The sequence below is a fragment of the Cimex lectularius genome, unplaced genomic scaffold, assembly GCF_000648675.2.
Source record: "Cimex lectularius strain Harlan isolate CLEC.00 unplaced genomic scaffold, Clec_2.1 scaffold496, whole genome shotgun sequence".
Taxonomy (NCBI): domain Eukaryota; kingdom Metazoa; phylum Arthropoda; class Insecta; order Hemiptera; family Cimicidae; genus Cimex; species Cimex lectularius.
The window spans coordinates 40815-62643 of record NW_019394139.1 but is presented as its reverse complement, the minus strand read 5'-3'; the positions used below and the strand labels follow the sequence as shown (position 1 = coordinate 62643).

The following is a 21829-nucleotide window of genomic DNA, read 5'->3' as shown; positions in this document are numbered from 1 at the left end:
AAACAGAAGTTAGAAAAATTTTAAGAATAAAACTTTTTCTATACAAAGATTAAATAAGATCAATTTTTCACTTCCCTCAGCATCTATTCCGAAAAGGCGAAAATCAAGTTACTTCTTCACAATCTGCGCCGGCAAGTATTGTGAATTCGAATTTCCTCATACTAAGACCGGAATAAAGGATCGGCCTGCAAAGTTTCCTATCGCCCTTCGTCCGTGCTGAGAAATAAAATTAGCTCGGGCAAAAGTCGTCGAAAAATGTATACATATTAACATTTTAAAAAATAATTCTTTTCAATAAAATAGTTATATAATTGATGCAATAATAAACCATTCAAGGTAGATATCAGTTTGCAGTTATTAGTATGTTTTATTAGGTTTCGAGGTCCTCTTATTTGGTCAAGCGGACCACGAAACCTAATAAAATATAATAAGCAAAATGACTTCACAAAAGCTCCCCGTGGCCATTTCATTTGTCGCCGTGAGTCAAATAAATAGAATACACGTCATTTGAAAAATGGCAAAAATGAAAGGAAAATTCAAAAGGTGGGGTTGAGATGGGAAGTTAGTGTCCGATCGGATCGAAGTCACGATAGCTCAAGTGGTAGAGCAGCGGCGAATGTAGCCGAAGGTTGGGGGTTCGAATCCCGCTTGTGACACTGACTTTTTTATCTCAACCAAAACCTTAATTAATTGAAAAATTATTAGATTTTATGTTTTTCGTCAACTCATTCTTTAATATATTTTTTATAGGCACGTTGCCATTTTTATTTGATATTTTTTAGGGGGGTCCGCAACCCTTGAGTTTATATACCACCTTCGGTTCTGGTGTTTTTCGTTCATATGCTGTTTTGGGATACCTATCTGGGTAGTTTAATCAATTTTAATTTGATATGGGATACTTTTATTTTTACGACAGTACAAATCAAACGCATACGCATGTATGTTTTACACAAAGTACGACGATTTTACATTCTCAGTCCAAAAGTTCCTTATGATTGATTAAAGCATAAATGAGTTTTGCGCAACCGGACCCATCCTTGAAGATGACGGAGCTTGCTTTTCCATAACAAATGGATGTGCCTGTGCTAAGAATTTCTGAATGGTTGTGTTAAATACGAATATGTACTTCTGTTTATTGCAACTGGTATTGTCAATAGTATAAGTTTGTCAGCTAGGTAGATTTTTGTCAGATTTTGGATAACATCAGGCAACCATAATTGCCCATTACATTTCTGACGAAACATCGTTTAAAAAAAAGTAATTGAACATTTATACATTTCAGTATATAAAAAATTATTTGTATGAAGGTGGATTTTATATCAAGTGGTTATATCAAATTGATATTAATTTGCAAACTATATATATTTGATATATACAACCCGCCTTGCTTAATCTCAGACATAAAGTCATCAAAATTCAATAAGTATTTCGATTCCATGAATTTTACAACCGCCCGTGTCCCCTTTCCGTGGATGAAAAAACCAGAAATCAAGGCAAGCTATATTTCCAACCGGAGGTGAATCTAGGGGAGATGGTTACCCAGGTCTATCCACTCCTTGATTAACTGTCACGTCAACATGGCCCTTTTCATTTTTTATTTTCCGACAGAGTATGAGCCAGAAAGCTAAATCCATGTCAGTCTGGGAATTTATTAAACGTCTTTTTTTTAGACCACAGGGTGAAGCCCAGATCGCAAAAGTGAGAAAAATTGACGGTAAATCAAATAAAAATTTCCTTAAATTTAATCAGACCATAACAACCAAATAGAAAATAAATCCAAGAAAATGTATTGTTTATTTTTAAAATGTTTTTCGACAACGAAATAGTTTCAGGACCCTCTCTTTTTAACAATTAAAACATGAATAATTGGGTATTATTTTTAAGAAATACTATTCTTCTAAACCTTTAAAAATCTCATGATCATCAAGATTTTTTGAAGAATTTTCTACATTTTTGATATTGCAATAAAAAAAATTACTGAAAGATCGCGAGAGCGAAATAAGTAATGTACAAGGCATGGTTTTCTCGAAAACTCATCTTAAAAAACGAAATCGTCATCCGACTTATATCATCAGGAGAAGACTATTTCTTTGTATAGCTAATTAGTTGTGTAACTAATTACTAATTGCCCTATGTGGCCGAGGCCAAAAAAATTAATTATTAATTGTGTAAATATTATTGAACTTACAACATTGAACCATTAGAATGATGATGGAAGCATGCCGCTTAATCGGAGTAAGTTGCATTTTTGACACACGATTGCACACTACGTAGCGTTCGTAAGAGTAAGTGGTTCACCAGGGAAGGGATGTGCCAGGGTCATTGCCTTTGACAGACTGTATTTGACTTTCCTGAATACGTCTGTTAATTGAGAAGTCCAATTAATCTGAGTAGAAGGTCTGGACAAAGTGTGAGTGTAAAGGGGAGATCGAAGATTTGCAGCTTTTGGAATGAAACATCTGTAAAAATTGACAAGTCCTAAGAAACGTTTTAAGATGGGCAGTGAGAAGGTTTGGATAGCTGTAACTCTATCCTACAATTGGCCTATGCCATTTCCTGAAATATGAAAACCAAACAAGCTAAGCGAAGTGAAGAAAGTAAGGTTTTTCTCAAGTTATGTGAAGTTCGATTTCGAATGCTTTGGTCACAACAATCCGGGCTTTTCGTGTTTCTGCTAGTCGGTAATGTGATGAGAAAATCGTCTATATAGATATAGAGGTATTCACAGCAACCTGCAAACATTCATCAATATACCGTTGGAAAGTTTGTTCTGAGACCAAGTAGGTACAAGGTGTAGTAATCTCGGGTTTTGGAATGTCTTTTATTCTCATGGGACTTTGGTGACACGTTGCATGTCTAGTTTTGAAAACCATTTTTTAGTTGGCCATTTGAACATTAAAGTCATGTTTATGGAGATGGGTATCGATAGGGGGTTATAATGGCGTTGAGGGCCCGGTAATCATCACAAAAACGCCACGATCCGTCGTTCTTTTTAACAATTTGTAATGGCGATGACCAATGGCTTTTAGATGAGCGTAAAATTCCTTCCTTTTGTAATTGCTGAAATTCAGCCTTGGTCGGTGATAACTTGTCTTGATAAGAGAAAAGTGGTCTGGGTTTAAAACAAACTGCATGTCCCCTGGGTTTCGATCCATTGTTCAGTCAAGCAATTCTCGGGAGCTTTGCTTTCTTTGACGAGTCTTGATACAGATATAAAACGGAAGAAGCTTGAAGGAATATTGAGGAAACCGATTTAATACCACGTGCTGAGGTGGTCCGAAATTGACCTGACGAAAATGTTCCATTAGTTACATTGAAAAGACCATGGATTTTATGATCAATGGCGAGTGCGGCCAGGAAGACGGCACCAATAAAGGGTATGTGTATCTATGTCGTTTACGATAAAAGTCCATTCATAAGTTTAATAATATCGAGTGTGACTGACAATTAATTGATTTAAAACCACGAATTCATCAAAAGTGCCGCTAGATTTTTTTAAAATTTTCTGTTAGGAATTTCTGACGAATCCTATCCTCCAAACAATCTCTCTGGGGGATTAGAAAAACGGTGACCGTTGTTCTATCAGAAATATCAATCCGGTAGTTAACTCTTCTAAAAAAGTCGTCGAGCTATTTTTTGAGCGTGGCGGGTGAAGGTCCGACTCCTGCATTGCTTTCCTGCCTGCGAACTTTACGTATGAATAGGTAAGGGCTCTCGAACCAAATTTGTAATGATATTAGCAGTATCTTGTGGATGGGGATGGAATGCGAGATCGTTGGAAATATGTATTTCGAAGCAGCCATCCTCTTCAGCGCACAAAAATCGTTCAATATTTCAGGTGCGTCTATTGAATGCATGCGTAATGCTTAATAGGAAGAAAGGCTGCTTCGAAATATATATAATTTTTCCAGCAAATGTTCTTGAAAGAGAAGCAGGAGTCATGCCTCTTAGAATTAGAAAAATATAGTTGATCGAATTATTGGCCTATAAGGTTCCCATATACTCGGTCGTCCTGACAAGGACAATGAGGATCTTTTCTTTTTACGGATATTGGCCTGTAATTCAGATATATCAAAAGGTATTGGCTTATTAGCAGTTAAGGATCAAACTTACGCTTTTTGGATGAAGCAGCCTCCTCCACCATTGATAGAAAGTTTTACCTTGTACAGTAAACATCAGGGCTTACACCATTCAGAAAGATTACCGAACTTACCGAAAACGACTTCAGATACACTTTAATGAAATTTAAAGTTGCATATAGTCGTCTAAATAAGAATCTGAACTCATATTCGGGTAATCAAGAATTCACAGCTGAGTTAAATGATCAATTCTCTAAAGCACAGAACAAACTAACCCGATGCAACCCTATGCAAAGCTACCAGATGCTACCCGAGGCAAAATTAAAGTCGAATTTTCCATAACATTGTATTGTTGTGGTGCACATCTGCCCGATGCTATGCAACGCTACCCTACTCTACGCTACGCGATCCCCACTGTCCAGATTTTCCTCGGGTAGCATCGAGTACAATCGAAGACAAAAGAAGAAGTCACTCATATTTTTATTCAAACTACATGTATTATTGTCGTTATGTTAATTACAACATACTACTTTTAATATAAACCAAATGACCCGAGATTAAAAATGCATTAGTTTTTATTTTTTTTAAATTAATTTTAATGGTTCGGTAGAAATTTGATCAAAACACCAGAATACCATTTTTGGATATAATGAATCAACTAACAATTTATTACACGGTTTGGCTCATAAAATTTAACTAACAATTTATTTCTTGGTTTTGCTCATAAAATTAATTGGCGAGTAGCGTCAGAATAGGACATGTTTTTATGACGCGATACTAATGAAATCACAAATTTTAGGATTATCCGGACGTTTGCTCGCCCGGACAAGTCCCGGTCCCTTCAAGTCCGAATAAACGGATTTCTACTGTACATGTAAATATATGTATAACTTTTAGGAAGAAACTATTTGTAACTGTTCTTCACAAAAAAATAACCTGCAACATTTTTGTAAATTTTTTCTTACCGTCTCAGTCTTTAAGGGTTATTGTGTGCTATGGTGTATATTGTTTTTGGTTTGTTTTTGTATTTTACATTGGTCAGTGGGTTTGTTATGTTTTATAATGGTGCCATTTTGTGTCGATGGTTGTTGCGTCAGGTTGGATGGTATTGATAATCAGTGTTGCTTTCCTATACGTGTCGAATTATAGTATGTAGTCAGTTTTAGTAAATTTCTGTATTATCAGAAGAACTACATGACTTTTAAATTATTAAAACGATTTTCATTTTTATTCTTTTTTTTTCAAATTGAAGAGTTTTGCGCGATATTAAATGTTTGCATCGTATAACTGACCGTTAATATAATATGCTGGGTCGTATTTCTACATTCTGGTGAACACACGTACACAGTCATTTATTATATGCTAAGATAAACAACATGATTTATACGTTGTTGAACACCCATCTTTATTTCCCAGTAGAAAACGGCGATTCAGACAAGCCGGGAATATATCTCTATAAAAACACACTCTACCACGAGGATCAAGATCGGTGTCGTATAAAATATATTTTCCAGTGGTATCTTCGGCGAAAGGTTGTAAAACGGTATTGAAAGGCTCACCTGTGACGAGATCAGAATGGAAAGATACGCTTTTCCTGGGTGTAGTCGTTTTCGGTGACACTACAGGCTTCAGGAGAATTTCATCATTAGGTGGCTGCTTCGGAGTGACATCCGGAGGAGCGGCTTCACACTCCGCTTCCGGCTCTTGCTTAGTAAAAACTGGAACAAAAGAAACGATATGCAATGGTAAATCGATTTTCTTCTATACAATAAAATTGTTATAAGCATTGATTATCCCGTTGTCAAGAAAGAGCATCATATCTCGCTCTGTTCACGCCGGGCGGAACTTGGCAAATTCTACTAATCCCAGGAGCAATGGTGGCTTTCATTATGATCGAGGCTGAGATAAGCGATTCGACCCGACTAATGCCAGCATCAATTATTTAGCCGATTTTCGGGATAAACGATTTTGAGTTAATAAGTACGGTTAAGCCGTGCCTTCTCTAATGTGTATTTAACGAAGATGATAGCGTTTATCCCAGTACATGTCCTCAATTTTCCCTTTTCACTCGATTTAAGTCCATTAAGGTTAAGTCGGACAGATATACGACGTTGACGGGCGGTCTGTTAGAAATGAACGTCTCATTAAGATCAAACACGTTGACAAAAATTCGAACGAAGACAGTCATTTATCATTTTTTAGTGTAGTGCCATTAGTCATCACATTGTAGGCACTGCTCCTTCGATGGCTTCCGATAAACTCTTGCACCAAATTTGATCTTCACAAAATTTATTAAACATTTTCAATTAACAAAATTGGTCTACTAGCTAGTGTGTATAACCGAACTTCAACTTATTTATAAAAGATATGACTTGTCTTCCTTGACCCGTCTTGAAAATGCTTAAATTTGTTACTTCTTTAGAGTTGACACAGACTTGTTAAATATGTGACAATTTCGCGTACATTTGTTCGAACTTTGCCGTAAAGTTCGTTATCGTATAATCGTCGAATTGCTGATTGGAATAAGGCATGTGGTTTAAAATGAATTAGTCGAATCTTTTTTGCCAAACTTTCGGCTTTTTATTAAGCCTTCCTCAAGCTTTCCTTAGTTAAAAACATAAATAAAAATAAAAGCGGTACGCTCAAGTATTTCAGTCATTTCTTGTTCTTATGTTTTTACTTTATACAATATTAAGTTTTTATTGAATAACAAACCAATAATTTAAAAAATAAATAGCTTAATTAATAAATGATCTAATTAATAAATATTATTTACAGTAAATCGTAATCGTGACTAGTCTACTAAAGTAAAAACATAAGAACAAATTACAATTAATTAAGGTTTTTAGTTGAGATGAAAAATAGTTAATGGCATGAGCGGGATTCGAACACAGGATCTTCGGCTAGATACGCCGCTGCTCTACCACTTGAGGTTGAGATAGGAAGTTGACGTCCGACTGGATCGAGGTCACGATAGCTCAAATGGTAGAGCAGCGGCGTATCTAGCCGAAGGTCGTGGGTTCGAATCCCGCTCGTGCCATTACCTTTTTTTCATCTCAACTAAAAACCTTAATTAATTGTAACGTATTAATTGGTGAAGCGGACCACGAAATTAGTGAATTTAAGAACAAATAATGACCGCAGTAGCTAAACGTGCCGCTTTTATTTTAGTCTTATTTATGTTTTTTAACTAAGTATCCCGGCCTGAGGAAGGCTTATTAAAAAGCCGAAAGCTTGGGAAAAAGATAGATTACTTCATTTCGGACCACATAGCTAATCCTAATCATTAATTATTAATCATCACTGGTTAATTCTCTGTGCGATAATCGTCAGATATTCATCAGTAAAAAAAGGGTAGAAAATCGTAGTTCCAAAAACGAACAACCTGAATTGCTTCGTGAGATTTCTTCATGTGGTCTGCAGAATGACGAACCTATAGATTTTAGTTATATTAGCATTAGTTTTCCCCTATTTGTTTAGTCAACCAAACACACATTCCATCAATCAAGCTTTTCACCATCGTCATGAAGGGTTGGTACTGTTAAAAGCATGGTGAGGCAGAAACAAACTCAACACTGAATATAACAATCATACACCGTAGATTATTTATCACCCTGCTCGTTTGTAACAATTGGAATATTTTAGCATTCGTGTATAACGTTCTAGCTAGTAAACCAGAATGTAACCACACGTGAAAATTTGTTTGCAAATTTTTTATCGCTTGAGCTTTTCAACTGATTTTTGCTTATTTCTACCATATCTGAGATGGAGCATCTTTATAGTCTTCTAGCATACCGCATTTTTTCACTGTACTATGCCTTATTTGTTTCGACTAATAGTGTCTGTCATCTCTTTAAACTCCTTGGTAGGTATTTTGTACTGGATTTGATTCTGAGATTTAATAGAACCTAATCAATTAATGAACGGTTATGAATAATTCAATTAATTAATTTTTGTAAGGTATTGGCTGAGATAAAACAGTCAGGGTCACGAGCGGGATTCGAACCCACGATCTCCGGCTTAATACGCCGCTGCTCTACCACTGACTTCGATCCAATCGGGCCCAACTCCCCATCTAAACCTACATTTAGAATTTTCCCTCCTTTTTTCCATTTTTCAAATGTCGTGTAATCAGGATTCGATATTCGAATTTAAGTAACAAACAACCGCAAAACAACCAAAATGTCACAGAACTTTGTTTTTTATGACTAATATTAATTTCATTTTTCATCCAGGTTAGAAATTTTAATTTAAATTAAATTAAATTTAATTTAAAAAATACTATTGGTGGTTGATGACTGTTTATGGCCAATGTGGAAGATATTTTATTTCACGCCGACGATTCCAGGATATATTTCATATTATTGAAAGCAGGAAAGCTAAGCTAAATAATGCAAGCTTCCATTAGATATGCAAGCTGTTCAACAAGTCAAATCCAAAATTCATCTTAAATTTTTTTAAACAAACAATAACACCTCTCGAACACCAACTTCCGATCTCAACCTACAACCTTTCGAATTTTCCCTCCTTTTTGCCATTTGTCAAATGTCGTGTAATCTATTTGATTCTCGGCGACAAATGAAATGGCTAAGGAGAGCTTCAGTGAAGGTATACTTCGTTTTACTTATTAAATCAAAATGGAATTATAATGGAATAAATCGAAATATAATGGATGTAATCATTTAGTATCATTGAGATAATAATTAATTAATAAACTTGACACCATCTATCTTTCCATAGAGGTATCTCCGCTGATGAATTTTTCCGACCAACTCCTTGTCAAAAACTTAATTTTTAACTTAATTTAACTTTTTATCTCAACTAAAAACCTTAATTAAATGATTAATATTTAGTTTTAATTATTTCACGAGCTGCAATTTATTGATTCAATAAAGTCTTAACATGACGATAGTAATGTATGAAACGGTAATCTTTTTTAGTCGAAGAATTATTAACAAGCTTAGCATACACCGGTACAGAATAATATTGGCTATTTGTAAACATTAACATATAATATACCGCTTTTATGATTCATAAAATTTGAGCATTATGTAACGCTTAACAAACTTGCTCACAGCACTAGTTATCGAATAATCCTGCGGTTTTTTTTTAAAATGACAAACGAAATCTTGACTGTCCCGGCTTTAATTATTTTCCTCTTTTCTCAGCAATCGCTCTTCCTTTTCGGCATTAACATGCGTCTCTGTAGTCTTAAATCTCTTTGACTCCTACGGGAGAGGTAGCGTTATGCAATTATCCATAACAGACTGAGAATCATACCGGAATTAGCTTTTTGCAGTTTAGACGGATATGCTGAAACGCCCTCGGTGTTGTTTCTGGCGCGTACTTGAAAAATGACCCTACCCGAGCATAAATATGCTCCAGCGTTTGGCCGCATTTAGAAGCAAAAATTACTTACTAGTTCACTTTTTGAATTGAGTTCCTCGAGTATGTTTTACGATCTGTTGTTTGAAATTAGTTTCAATTAAATTAATTTTTTATTTCCTCCTCCGTTTTCACAATTGTACGGTTTTTATTACTTGGCACGCTCCTCCTCCTGGGTGGTTGGGCCCGGCAGGGTTGGTGCCCGTCTGAGGCCCGGGTCAGATATTTCTCCTCACATTTTGATTGGATAAGTAGTTTGGCTTCATAATTAATTTTTTTCCGGTCGCTAATGAACAGACGTAAAACAAAAAAAAAAGAATTCTTCAATTTATTTCTGCACGTATAAGTAACAGAAGTTTTTTAGGCAATCTTTCTGCATGCCACAAAATTGGCAACTTTTATTTGAACACTCTGGTGACTAGACCTAGATTTTTAGGTTTGCCAAAAGGTTTCACATTCTTGCCATCTTTAGGGTACCATGTTTTACCCTGCTTTTTGTCCGAATACTAAATATGCCAAAAATTTGACAGACCAAAATCATGATAGTATGGCAAACAGATCGGCTTTCCACCTCGTAATGATATTGGCCGTGGCTAAATTACGGAGAGACAAAATACTGACTTCATCTAATTACGACAATCCAGTTTGTGTCATTTATAGATGTCACACGTTTGTCACCGTTTTGACTTAAAATAACGCTATATAACTATAATAACACGCTTTTATTAATAAATTTTCGATGAAGAATAGAGAATCTTAGAAATCGGTACCCGATATAAAGTTTTATTATGTGGATGGTCAACCAGGAAAGAGAAAGTAATCATAAAACAAGTTTTCTGTTAACCCGAAAAGTCTTTTTTCCATAAATGCTTGCAATTCCAGTTAGCACAGTTATCAAAAGTTGGCGTATGAGGGTTTTCACTCTTATTCGACATTTATTAACCCCTTTGATTATCGTATAATATTATCCTCTTCTGATGTTCTAATTCTCTTCTCTTCGTCGATCATCACACTAGAACAAATATTGTAAAAAATTCCATCTTTTGATGTTCAACAGGTAGAAAGAGCGTGCTATGAATGGAGAGATCAACTGCTCCTTGGTCAATTCATTAAGAACTCTCGATTCGTTTCTTTTTCTTGAGATAATTCCTCTTGGTCTGCGGAATGAAGTTTGGATTTTGATTATTTTGTGGTTCCTATTCTATCGGGTTTAGTTAGCACGAAGCATTTCGCCATCTTGAATCATAAATGCGGTGTTTGTGTAGATGCTTTGGTTGTATATAACTCGAAAATTCCGGAATTGAACTGACAGTCCTAAACGCGAGGATAATCTAAAAAGAGTTGCGTTTAGAGTTCTCCGACTGTTGGTCATGGATGTAAGCATGGACATGCGATATACCGAATTCATCCGATTAAACACATCTTTGAGAAATGGGAACGGTTTGCAAACAAATTTGTTAATGTTCCCCACCCTGATAGCCCTGTTTAGGAAAAAATGGGGTTACAAAATAAATATCGGCAACAAACAGTAGAATTCGTCAGGGCGTAACATATTAAAATATAGCTTAATCAAAACCCCAGACCCCAAACATGTCAAGTTCTAAGATATTTTACAATTAAAATTTTTGCATTGAGGAAATTCAATCACATACACTCTTTATGTAAACAAACATCCTATTATCGTTGGCTAATCTGGTTTTATAAAACAAAAATACACAATCCTGAGTATATATGCTTTTGTAAAGAAAGACAGAATGATGAAGGAAAAAGAGGGAGATTGAAGAATTTTTTTGCTGCTACATGGCATTTCTAATCTCTCTCATAGTGAGAAAAACAAAAAAACATTTCCTTTATTTGAAAACAGATATAAAAAAACAATGGTACTCAAAACGTTAACGAAACTTTTTCTACTTTCTCGCTTGGCTGATACGTGGTAAGTTTAATATTACCATAATCGTATTACAATGTAAATCCGATCAAGGTCTTATTGAATTCAATAATAAACTTTGGTTTTTAAAGATAGGTTATAGTATTCAGTACGTGATTAAAACTGATTGGAGGTTTTTTGATGTTGACAAAATATTATTAGTGCGCTTAGGAATTGAGTCTACGTGGAACTATTGCGGTAAACCCAAAATAAATCTTAACACTAATTACATGTATTAGGTTTCGTGGTCCAAATAAATTCTTTTCAATTAATTAATCTTTAATTAAGGTTTTAATTTAAAAAAGAGGGGAAAGGAGGGAAAGTTCAAAAGGTGGGGTTTCGATGGGAAGTTGGGGTCCGAGTGGATCGAAGTCACGATAACTCAAGTGGTCGAGCAGCAGGGGCAAAGGTCGTGGGTTCGAATCCCGCTCGTGGCACTGACTTTTTTATCTCAACAAATTCCTACCTTAAAGAATAACCGCAGTTGTGTTTTGAAAGTGGACGAGTAAGGATCAAGGAGATAACGCGTCCTCTATTCGACTAATCGTTCCCACGATTTATCGACTGGGAGTAAATTGCATGTTACTTAATTTATTATTTATTCCATTGTTAAAGCTTTGTTTAATTTTTATGCATGTTAAAAATTAATTTATTTATTTAACTTTTTTTTTCAATTTTCAAATTTATATCATTATTAACAGCTTTAAATACTAATCTGTTCTTTCTTTTCTATTAAGTTAATTGTTCTTCAAAATAATTATTCTACAATATTTTCTGAGCTAGCTTAAATTATGTCAGAGTTAAGCGGGGGGAAAGACCCTCCTTTAGCAAATGAAGTAGTAACATTCAATGACCCAGATAATACAATGGATCACGATCATCAAAGATCGTCAAAAAAAAGACCTGCGGAATGTGATAGAACAGGATACAACAAAGTCTTTGTTACTTCGGCTGCGGAAATGCAAAAACCGAAACTGGATAGAAATTCACTACTTTCTTCATTAGCGCTAAATAGGTACAAGGTCGACGATAAGGGCCCATTTATTGTCTTCATTGAAAGCTCCAATTCGCATGTTGGAAAGATGCACCCTATGAAATTAGGAAAAGTCATATTTAACTCCAACTTTACCCACAAGGAGGATATTATGAACATGTCTATCTCGGGGATAAACCGAATCAAGGTTGAATTTAAAGCGCCGGTAGCGGCAAATGAATTTGTTGTTTCTTCCTTCTTAAAAGAACTAAACGTTGTGTTGTGAACCCCCTCTGACCTTCAGAATTGATAAGCTGTCGGCAAACATGGTCTTGAAACTAATGTCCAGTAACAGCCTGGTATACAATAAAATAGCATCGCTAAACGTTAGTATCCTCACAAAAAAATACTGGGAAAAGAAAAAACTCCCTCCCCTTTTAAAAGCGTATTTGGAAACAGTGAAGTTCAATTTTATTTTATATAAACATGACATTTTGCCTACATATGAATTGGAATTTGAATCTATTTGTGCCGAATTGAGTGTTACATCGCTGAGGGATTACTCCCAGGTCCCTTCGGCGATTGTGAATTCAATGTTTCTTGGTGACGTTTTGTCTTTATACCCATCTCCATACATTATATTCACGGACGGATCAAAAACGGAGGTTGGAGTGGGATGCGCCTGGTACGATCCACAGAAAAACAAATTCGAAAAATATAAACTTCCTTCAGAGTTCAGTATATATTCTTCTGAACTTTTTGGTATCTTTAAGGCAGTAGAGTATGTACACGAAGAAGATGTAAAAAGCGAATCATTATTAATTTTGTCAGACTCAAAAAGTTCCTTGGAGAGTCTGAAGAATTTTAACCTTAATTCAGATAACAACTATCTTGTATCATGGATAATTAAAAAGGTCCTCGACGTTAAATCGTCAAAAGGAGTTAATATACGATTCCTATGGGTGCGTGGTCACACCGGCATCAGGGGTAACACTAAAGTAGACGGTTTGGCAAGAGAGTCCGTACTAGATGGTATAGTATCTCCTATCACCCTCCCTTTGCAAGATGCAAAAAGTGCAATTAAGACCCAAAATTGGATAAAGTGGCAGAAGTATAGTGAAAGTATACAAACCGGAAAATTCTACACTTCTATAAAACCTCAGTTGTCCAAAAAGCCTTGGTTTCAAAATGTTCCATTTTCCAAGCGGGATATCACAATTATAAATAGGCTTAGGTCTAATCATGGAATTTGTGGAATTTACCTTCATAAAATAAATCAAAAGCAGAACGATCAATGTAAATTCTGCAAAGTCTCTGAGGACTTAGAACATAAGATCATGATATGTCCAGGGTACTTAACTGAGAGGAACTATTTTTTGAATAGGTTATACGGTAAGAAGGAAGTGGCCAAACCCATAAACTATAAGTCTCTTTTAGCCTTAAACAACAGTGTAATATATGGACATCTCCTAGATTTTGTTTATAAGTGTAACATGAAAATTTGAAATGAGTCCCTTGTCTTAACTAGGGAGGGCTGTGTCCGTCGGGGGCTGGGCGCGGCTGGCTTGTCTGCGGTGGGTGGGTGGGGTTGGTAGGGCTCTCAGAGCAAGTTTGGCTCCGGGGGATTGGGAGATGTGGACTTTTCCACATATCTCGATGTAAGGTTTTTATCCACATCTCCAAAACGGTCCCTCGAAATGAATTTAAAATTAGGCCTTAAAGATTGAGAATATGAGAGAAGAGCCCTATCATTCCCTGTTCGTTCGCTGCGGCCGGGTTGGATGCACGGCTCTCGAAATCGGTTCGTTGGCTAATGTATAACAACGAGGCCAAAAAAAAAAAAAAAAAAAAAAAAAAAAAAACCAATTGAAAGAAATAATTTGGTCAGTAGAACACTAAATATAATGGATTTATGTTAAACTTGATTTACATGGAATTGGTAACCGTTTAATTTCATAAAATTGATTATTGACTTTACAATAATTAGATAGTAGGCGTATATTTATGAGGTTTATTATATTTTTTTACAAATTCGTTAATAGGATTCTCCATAAGTTTTGTACATTCTTTCAATTAATTATTCTTTTTATGTAAAGACTCAGTTGAGATAAAAATGTCAGTGTTCGGTTAAATACGCCGTTGCTCTACCACTTGAGCGATCGAATCGAATCCTGATTACACGACATTTGAAAATGGCAAAAAGAGGGGAAATTCGAACGGTTTTGTTAGAGAAGGAGAGTTGGTGTCCGAGAGGATCGAAGTCTCGATATCTTAAGTGGTAAAGCAGAGGTGTATTTAGCCGAAGATCGTGGGTTCGAATCCGGCTCATGACACTGAATTTTTTATCTCCACCAAAACCTTAATTAAAGATTGCTTAACACTAATGAGCTGCGATAGACCCTGAGACCATCATCAATATAAATAAATCTTCTATGCGTTGACTTCATCATTTAAAGAATTTGATTTTTATCAGTTTTAAACTTTATATTTCTTTAACGATGTCTAATGAAAAAATTAATCACTTGATGACTTTTTGAATAGCGATTGTTTACCGAAGAAGTGCTCGTATAACCAGGTCACTAATCTTCACTACAAACGGACTAGTTAAGAAGTGATCAATTTAGATCAAAATTGTGTAAAAATAATATAAATATATTGGCCCTTTTCCTTTCTACACAGGAGCAAGCGATGATCAACCTGTGCCCGACATATTTTTTCAAAATGTCATAGGCACAAACAACTGGTTATTGACGTGGATTACCTACCTTCATGAATATTTTTTATGTGTAGTGATTAGTGACCGTTAATCGATATTTATTTAGAAATCGTGAGATGCGGTCTGGTGTGATGTAGGTATCAGAAAAACATTTTCTTTATCGTGCCAACGTTTCGATCTTTATTGAGATCATCTTCAGGGCCTGGGATTTATAAACAATGTTTACATTTAACAATTACATTTTGGATGTGAAAAAGTGAATTTATACAATGCAAAATATATTTTTTATATATTCAATCAAAGTATTTCGACTTACTCAAAGTGTTTGTCTTCTGTGTAATTGTGCCATTCTTGCGTGCCATTCTTGTCTTCACTTTTCACACAATCTCATTTGCCACGTATTTTTGCAATAAAGATAAGTCTATTTTTTAGCAAGACATAAAATTGATATTTGTTTTTGCACTCCAAAAACCATAATACACTTTTTCTTGAACACCCATTTTTCCCACAATTTCCGTCTATCGAATTTTCTAAAATTCTCAAAAATGGCGATGACTTTGCAAACGACTTCAGCGACACACAAGCATCTTTACAGGTGATTTATTCCCCTATTGCACGTAACGTCACAAACGTAGACTTTGCGAACGTGGACCTCGTTTGCGAGAAAAACCAGTCATGATAAAATATTCTTCACAAGACATAGAATGAGGCATCCATTACGTATACACGGTATTAAATGGCACAGAGATTATCATCACGGTTATTCTTTACGATGAGCTTATACCCGTGAGGCAAATTGTTGTAGAATACATAATTTTTCAAAACCTTATAGATTTACATAATTTACATAATTCTTTGCCCGATTTATTCAGCCATCGATGGAGGTGTTTTGATGGCTCGTTTTGGTTACTTACATCATCCAATCTTTTCAAAACAAACTTAAACGTAACTTTCTAGAAATGGTTTACATCAACAGAGATACATACAGCATCAATTACACAACATACACATGTAAACGCAGTCGCAGTTGCGCTAATATCAGTAATCAAATTCAATATCGATAACATACATATATCATCATCACATCACTCAAAACATATGATACAACATATAAAACAATCATCACATTCCACACATCAAAAATTTCTACATAGTCTAATTCTTCAACAAGTTGGCTTTCCTTCCCGCAATTATCCCCGTCTATATAATCCTGAAATAATAATCAGGCCGAACCATTACCCACCCCTTCAAAATCCAACGTATATAAACATAAAGCATCAATATCTCACTGGCACACGACACACAAGAATCACTTTGAGTAAGTACAAATACTTTGAGTGAATATAAAATTCTCTAGCATTGTATAAATTCATTTTTTTTCACATCGACATGTATTTGTAAAATTTAAACAATGTTTATAAACCCCAGGCCCTGAAGACGATCTCAATAAAGATCGAAACGTTAGCACGATAAAGAAAATGTTTTTCTAAAACCTACGTCACACTAGGCCCATTTGACGATATCCGAATATAAATAATCATTTATAACAGAAACGAAAACGTAATAAATGACGATCCAACAAAATGAAAAAAACTTCGTGGTCAGAAAACTCAATTATCTCAAAAATGATATTGCTTTATGTGGTTTTATGTTATTATTATTTTTTTTTTTTACAGGATCGATTTTGAAGCAAAGCACCATTCACCGGCCAGAAGAAACTGCCCCAAGCGAATCCTCTCTAACCTTTTTTGATTTTGTTATTTGTGTTTTCGCTGTTTTTCGGTGTAAACCTCTTACAGTGTTTGCTTTTATTTTATTTTTTTTATTTATCACATTATTTGTTTTAATAAATTTCTAAATTAAATTTTTTTTTCAACCTCAACAGGTCCCCTTACACAGATCTTTAACCGTTATAATTATAATTATATTATAACGTTTCCGGGATGGACCGCTGGGCGGCGATCTGGTTTTACAGGGTTGAATCCTCTCTAACCAGCCCAATTTTTTGTTGCCCATAAAAATTGTCGTATTAAGTATTAAAAAGAATCCGAAATATTGTGAAAAGCATATATCATATATATAAAATAATCCTGAAATACAAGCACAATGAAAGCTGAAAGCCAGAAAAAGAACTAATAACTAACTAACGGTCATTAATCACTACACATGTAATAAAAAATAATTATACTGTTTATCTAAGGTCGTTGTTGAGATGAAAACCCTCTTGACACTACCTTTTTCGTCTCAACCAATACCTTAGATAAAAATTATAATTAATTTAAATAATTAATACGATGAATTATGAGTACTAAATATATATATATATATATATATATATATATAATATGACTTTAATTTTGAAAAATGGGAAATACTGGTTTTCTTAGAAATTCCGTCATAACCGATAAATTTAACTGAGGATAACATGAAATAAGTATTGTTAAGTTCTACTTCACTCAACTACTTAGTTTGACCCATCGTCCAGGGTGTTCGCGTTCCTAGTTTAGCCATTCTATATTGATTTATTTTACTTTACTGAATTTAAATATTAAAAAAACATAGATAATGCATAAAATATTTCAACTTACAGCTATTGTCTGACGCTGAGCTATAAATTTCTTCCGTTCCAAGGAGCTGCAGCCTTTTGAGCAATTTCATATTCTTTGGCGAGTTTTCACTCATGACGACATAGCAGGTTAAAATCGTGAAACCCTGCCGGTAGAAAATAAACAGAAAAATTCGTAATAATTAAAAAATTATTATATTTTTTAACTGTTATAATTAAAACACCGGCTCACCATTGCACTGCTAGATACGCTGAATACGCTCTGGTTGGCAGAAGTAGGATTATTGGCATAGATGATACTGGAAGTCGCCATTATCACAGTCACGATGAGAATCACAACTGATCTTTTAATCAAGCCGACCCTAAAAAATATAATATAACTGCTTTCTCGAATATATATTTCCAGATAAAATTTTCATACGTAGTGAAGAAGTATTGTATCTTATGAAGATCTTATTTAAGGAATTTTATCGGGAATACAAATAGGCACATTACAAATAGACAGAACATTGGATAAAACTTATCCTAACTAATATGTTGTAGATATAAATCTTTGATTCGTTGGTCAGGGATATAAACCGAGTGGATCTATAAAGAGTTAAATTAAAAAGTTGGTTAGAGTTTGATTTATGGCTCTCAGTCGATACGTTTTACGAATCAAATCAATGAATATGTTATGTACATTTTCCTATTTCGACATTTCTAAAATACAATTTTACAAATATCCTTTGGATTTGTTATGAAAGATTAAACAAAGCAAAGAATTATATCGTTTTATTTCTACTCACGGTAGAATTTTCTACCTATATGAATAATTCGCTCTATCTTTATGAAAAATATGCCCTACGAATATTGAGTAGGCTTTTATTTCTATTGTGCAATAAAAATAAGGTCAATTTCCAAAATTTGTTTTAGCTGTTTTTAAAATAAGACAATTGGGTCGAAGGCAAAATATTTCTAAAAGTATTTCAACGAAATATTCAACTAATTTAGATTATTTTACTAATTGTTATTACTATTGTGTTCAGGTGGTTGGATATATTAGTGGAAAAGTTCTAAGCTTGTCCTTGTGGATCTCCTACATCATAGATAGTCGGCTGATAGAGAGACTTGAAAAGTATTTGTCGGTTAGATAGTATTTTAGGATCAGGTAGTTCCGGCTTTGGGAGGCACTCGTAAGCTTCCAAAGCAGCTCTAAGTGACATACCCGACCGAAAGCTTGCTTCACATCTAGGAATACATCTGAGCAGCATTCATTTTTTCTCAAGGGCGGTATTGCTTTATAACTCCACTGTGCTGTGCTGTCCTGCCCATAGAAAAGACGTCCACTTGGTTTTTGCACGAAAAGTGACCAACTTTGGAAATGCATATTTTATCAGCGTTTTAAGTCTCAGACCTGTGCTAGGTCCCAAATTTTAGAAAATTTTACTCTGAATAAGGTAGCTTTTTTTAATGTTATATTTTAGCTTCAGTTATTCATCAGTGAATTCAAAAATTCGGGAACATGTTAATTTTTGCACTTTTTATAAAAATTTCAAGTTATTGTGTTGAAGCAGCAAAACGTTCTAGTGCGACGCCCTATAGCAATCAATAGGAAATTTTAATAAGCTTTCAATTCAATTTTCTACTTTGCCCGGGTACTCAACAATTTACGATTTAGTCGCGATTACTCGGCAAAAAACGTAGTTTTTTACACGGTCATGGAAAAATGACCGATGACTCCCTTTCCCTATTTTGGAAAACGAATAAATTTAGAACTGTCATGTTTTTGCAAATTTTATCCTCTTTAACTTTTGTTCGTAGGGCATTTTCAAAAAGTGAACAGAAAAACGAAAATTCTTAATTTTCACACATTGACTTTGGGGTTTTGGAATGTTTCTGTAGTCGATAACCACTTCGTTACCTCGTCACGGAAATTCAACTTTTCCTTCGAATTTCAGAGGTTGTGGCAGTTTTGCTTCGAATAACAATATTGAACCAATCGTATTGAAACAATAGGTTTATTTACTGTAAAATCGGGAGAGAGAGAGTTTTTTTCCATGAACTCCACAGCTCAAGTTAAATTTTTCGTAAAAAGTGCAAAAGTTAACATGTTCCTGAACTTTTTCATTTACTGATGTACGATTGAAGCTTGAAAAATATTTAAAAAAGCAATCTTATTCAATGTAAATTTTTCTTAAAGATGAGACCCAGCGCAGGTCGGACTTAAAAGACTGAGAAAATGTGCAATTCCAATGTTGTTTTCCATTTCTTTCATGCAAAAATCAGGTGGTCTGTTTTTTTAATGGGCAGTGAATATGTGTATAATTAGGATTTCTAGCAATATGAATAATTCGCTATATAATTCTTATGAACATTTCCTATGAAACTAGTGTAGGCCGTTTTTCCTATTCTGCAATAAAAAAAAAAAAGTCGACTACTAAAACATTATGTAATAGTATAATTACATTTTAACAATTACGTGGTGTTCATGTTAAATTTGGTGTAGCCTGGACAATTCAATTTTTTTTTGTTAAATTTTCACTTATGTAGAGACTTTTCATAATATGAAATATTTATAAATTGCATTTACAATTATTGTTTTTCTCTTTTGTAAAGAATGTATTAAAACAATAATTTAGAATGTTAAATCATCTAGTTTAAAAAATTGTTTTATGAAGTGGCTCAGGGCAGTGTTTGAAAAATTACAAATACAAATTTACAATTTTTGACACTAAGAATAACTTCTTTCAATTAATTAATCTTTATGTAAGATATTGGTTGAGATAAAAAAGTCAGTGTCACGAGCCGATTCGAACCCACGACCTTCGGCTAAATCCGCGGCTTCTCTACCACTTGAGCTGTCGTGACCTCGATCCACTCAGACACTAACTTCCTTTTTTCAAATGTCGTGTAATCTATTTGATTCTCGGCGACAAATGAGGGACAATTAAGAAGTTATTTGATCAAACGGACCATGAAATCTAAAGGACCTAATTATTATGGAATAATGATGATTCTAGAATTTTTTGTCTTCAAATTAACTTTTCTTTGGAACAAATTATCTTTTTATATAAAACCTTTCAAAGTTTGTTATTAAGCCAGTAAAAATGTAATAAAACCAGTTTCTTATCAGTCTCTTAGAATATGTACAATTCCATTTTGCCAGATTAGCAATTGACGAATTTTTTAAAGAGAAACTTGTTCTTACGGCCCAATCAAATTATTTCAGTTTCAAAAGTTTCGGCCTAGTTTATTGCCGAAGCTGAATTGTTGTGTCCTAAATTTTTTTATCACTGGGTACCGGGTGCCGGGTCGTTTATAACCCAAAGCGATTTATAATCTTCACCGAGGCCGTGGGCGCCAAGGTGAGGATTTCCTTTGCCGAATACGACTATTTATCCCGAAGCTATACTTTTTGCCGAGCACTTTTTAAAGAGGACACAATCGACCGCAAATTTATCTTAAGGAAATATTAGGATTTACTTCATTTCCTAATTGTCAAAAAGTCGTTACCAAAAGAAAAACTCTTGAATTATTTCTGCTTGAAAAAATAGAAAACAAAAACTCCACATTTATTATTCAACCAAACTCTGGAAAATGAAAATAGAAACTGAACATGTATAAATACTGAAAAAATTCATTAAATAGGAAAATAAATTAAATTTTTAGGCTTCAATGAACGGTAAAATCGTTTATAGGAATTGTTTAGTAAATTAATATTAAATTATTAATTATTCAAATAAATAGATTCATAAGCTATAAACTAAATTATAAGCATGAACGTTTTGTTAGTCAGTTTAATGAAGTTTATAAAACATGATATATTTATGAAGCTCATTTTAAAAAGTAAATAAATCAAATTAAATAAATTATTAATTTTTATGTATTTGAGCTTTTATATATTTTAAATATAACATAGACAAAACTTACACGCTTAAACTACCAAAGAATAAACTTTGATTTGTTTTATTCAATTTGGTGAAGGTTATAAGACATTGTATATTTATGAATCCTATTATAAAAATGAAATAATTAAATGAATAATTTTTATATATTTGAGCTGTGTATTTTAAATGTGACAGTCAAAAGTTACAGACTTTGTAACTACAAACTACCAAAGAACAAACTTTATAAAGAAAATTTACTTCTCAAATATTTTTCTGGCGCAACACGGGTAAAAACCAAATTTGGACTACTTGGA

The 21829-nt window shown here is 34.2% G+C and overlaps 1 protein-coding gene across 1 annotated transcript in view; it reads right to left on the bottom strand.

Annotated features, from left to right (window-relative positions):
* The window catches only part of LOC112128146, a 70086-nt gene that overhangs the window by 8080 nt on the left and 40177 nt on the right, over positions 1-21829 (bottom strand). The window contains exons 8-10 of the mRNA XM_024229952.1: positions 17879-18008; positions 17669-17792; positions 5639-5797 (exon numbers count right to left, since the gene is read on the bottom strand). Of these exons, the coding sequence (XP_024085720.1) occupies positions 5639-5797; positions 17669-17792; positions 17879-18008 (413 nt within the window). The remainder of the gene's footprint in view (positions 1-5638; positions 5798-17668; positions 17793-17878; positions 18009-21829) is intronic.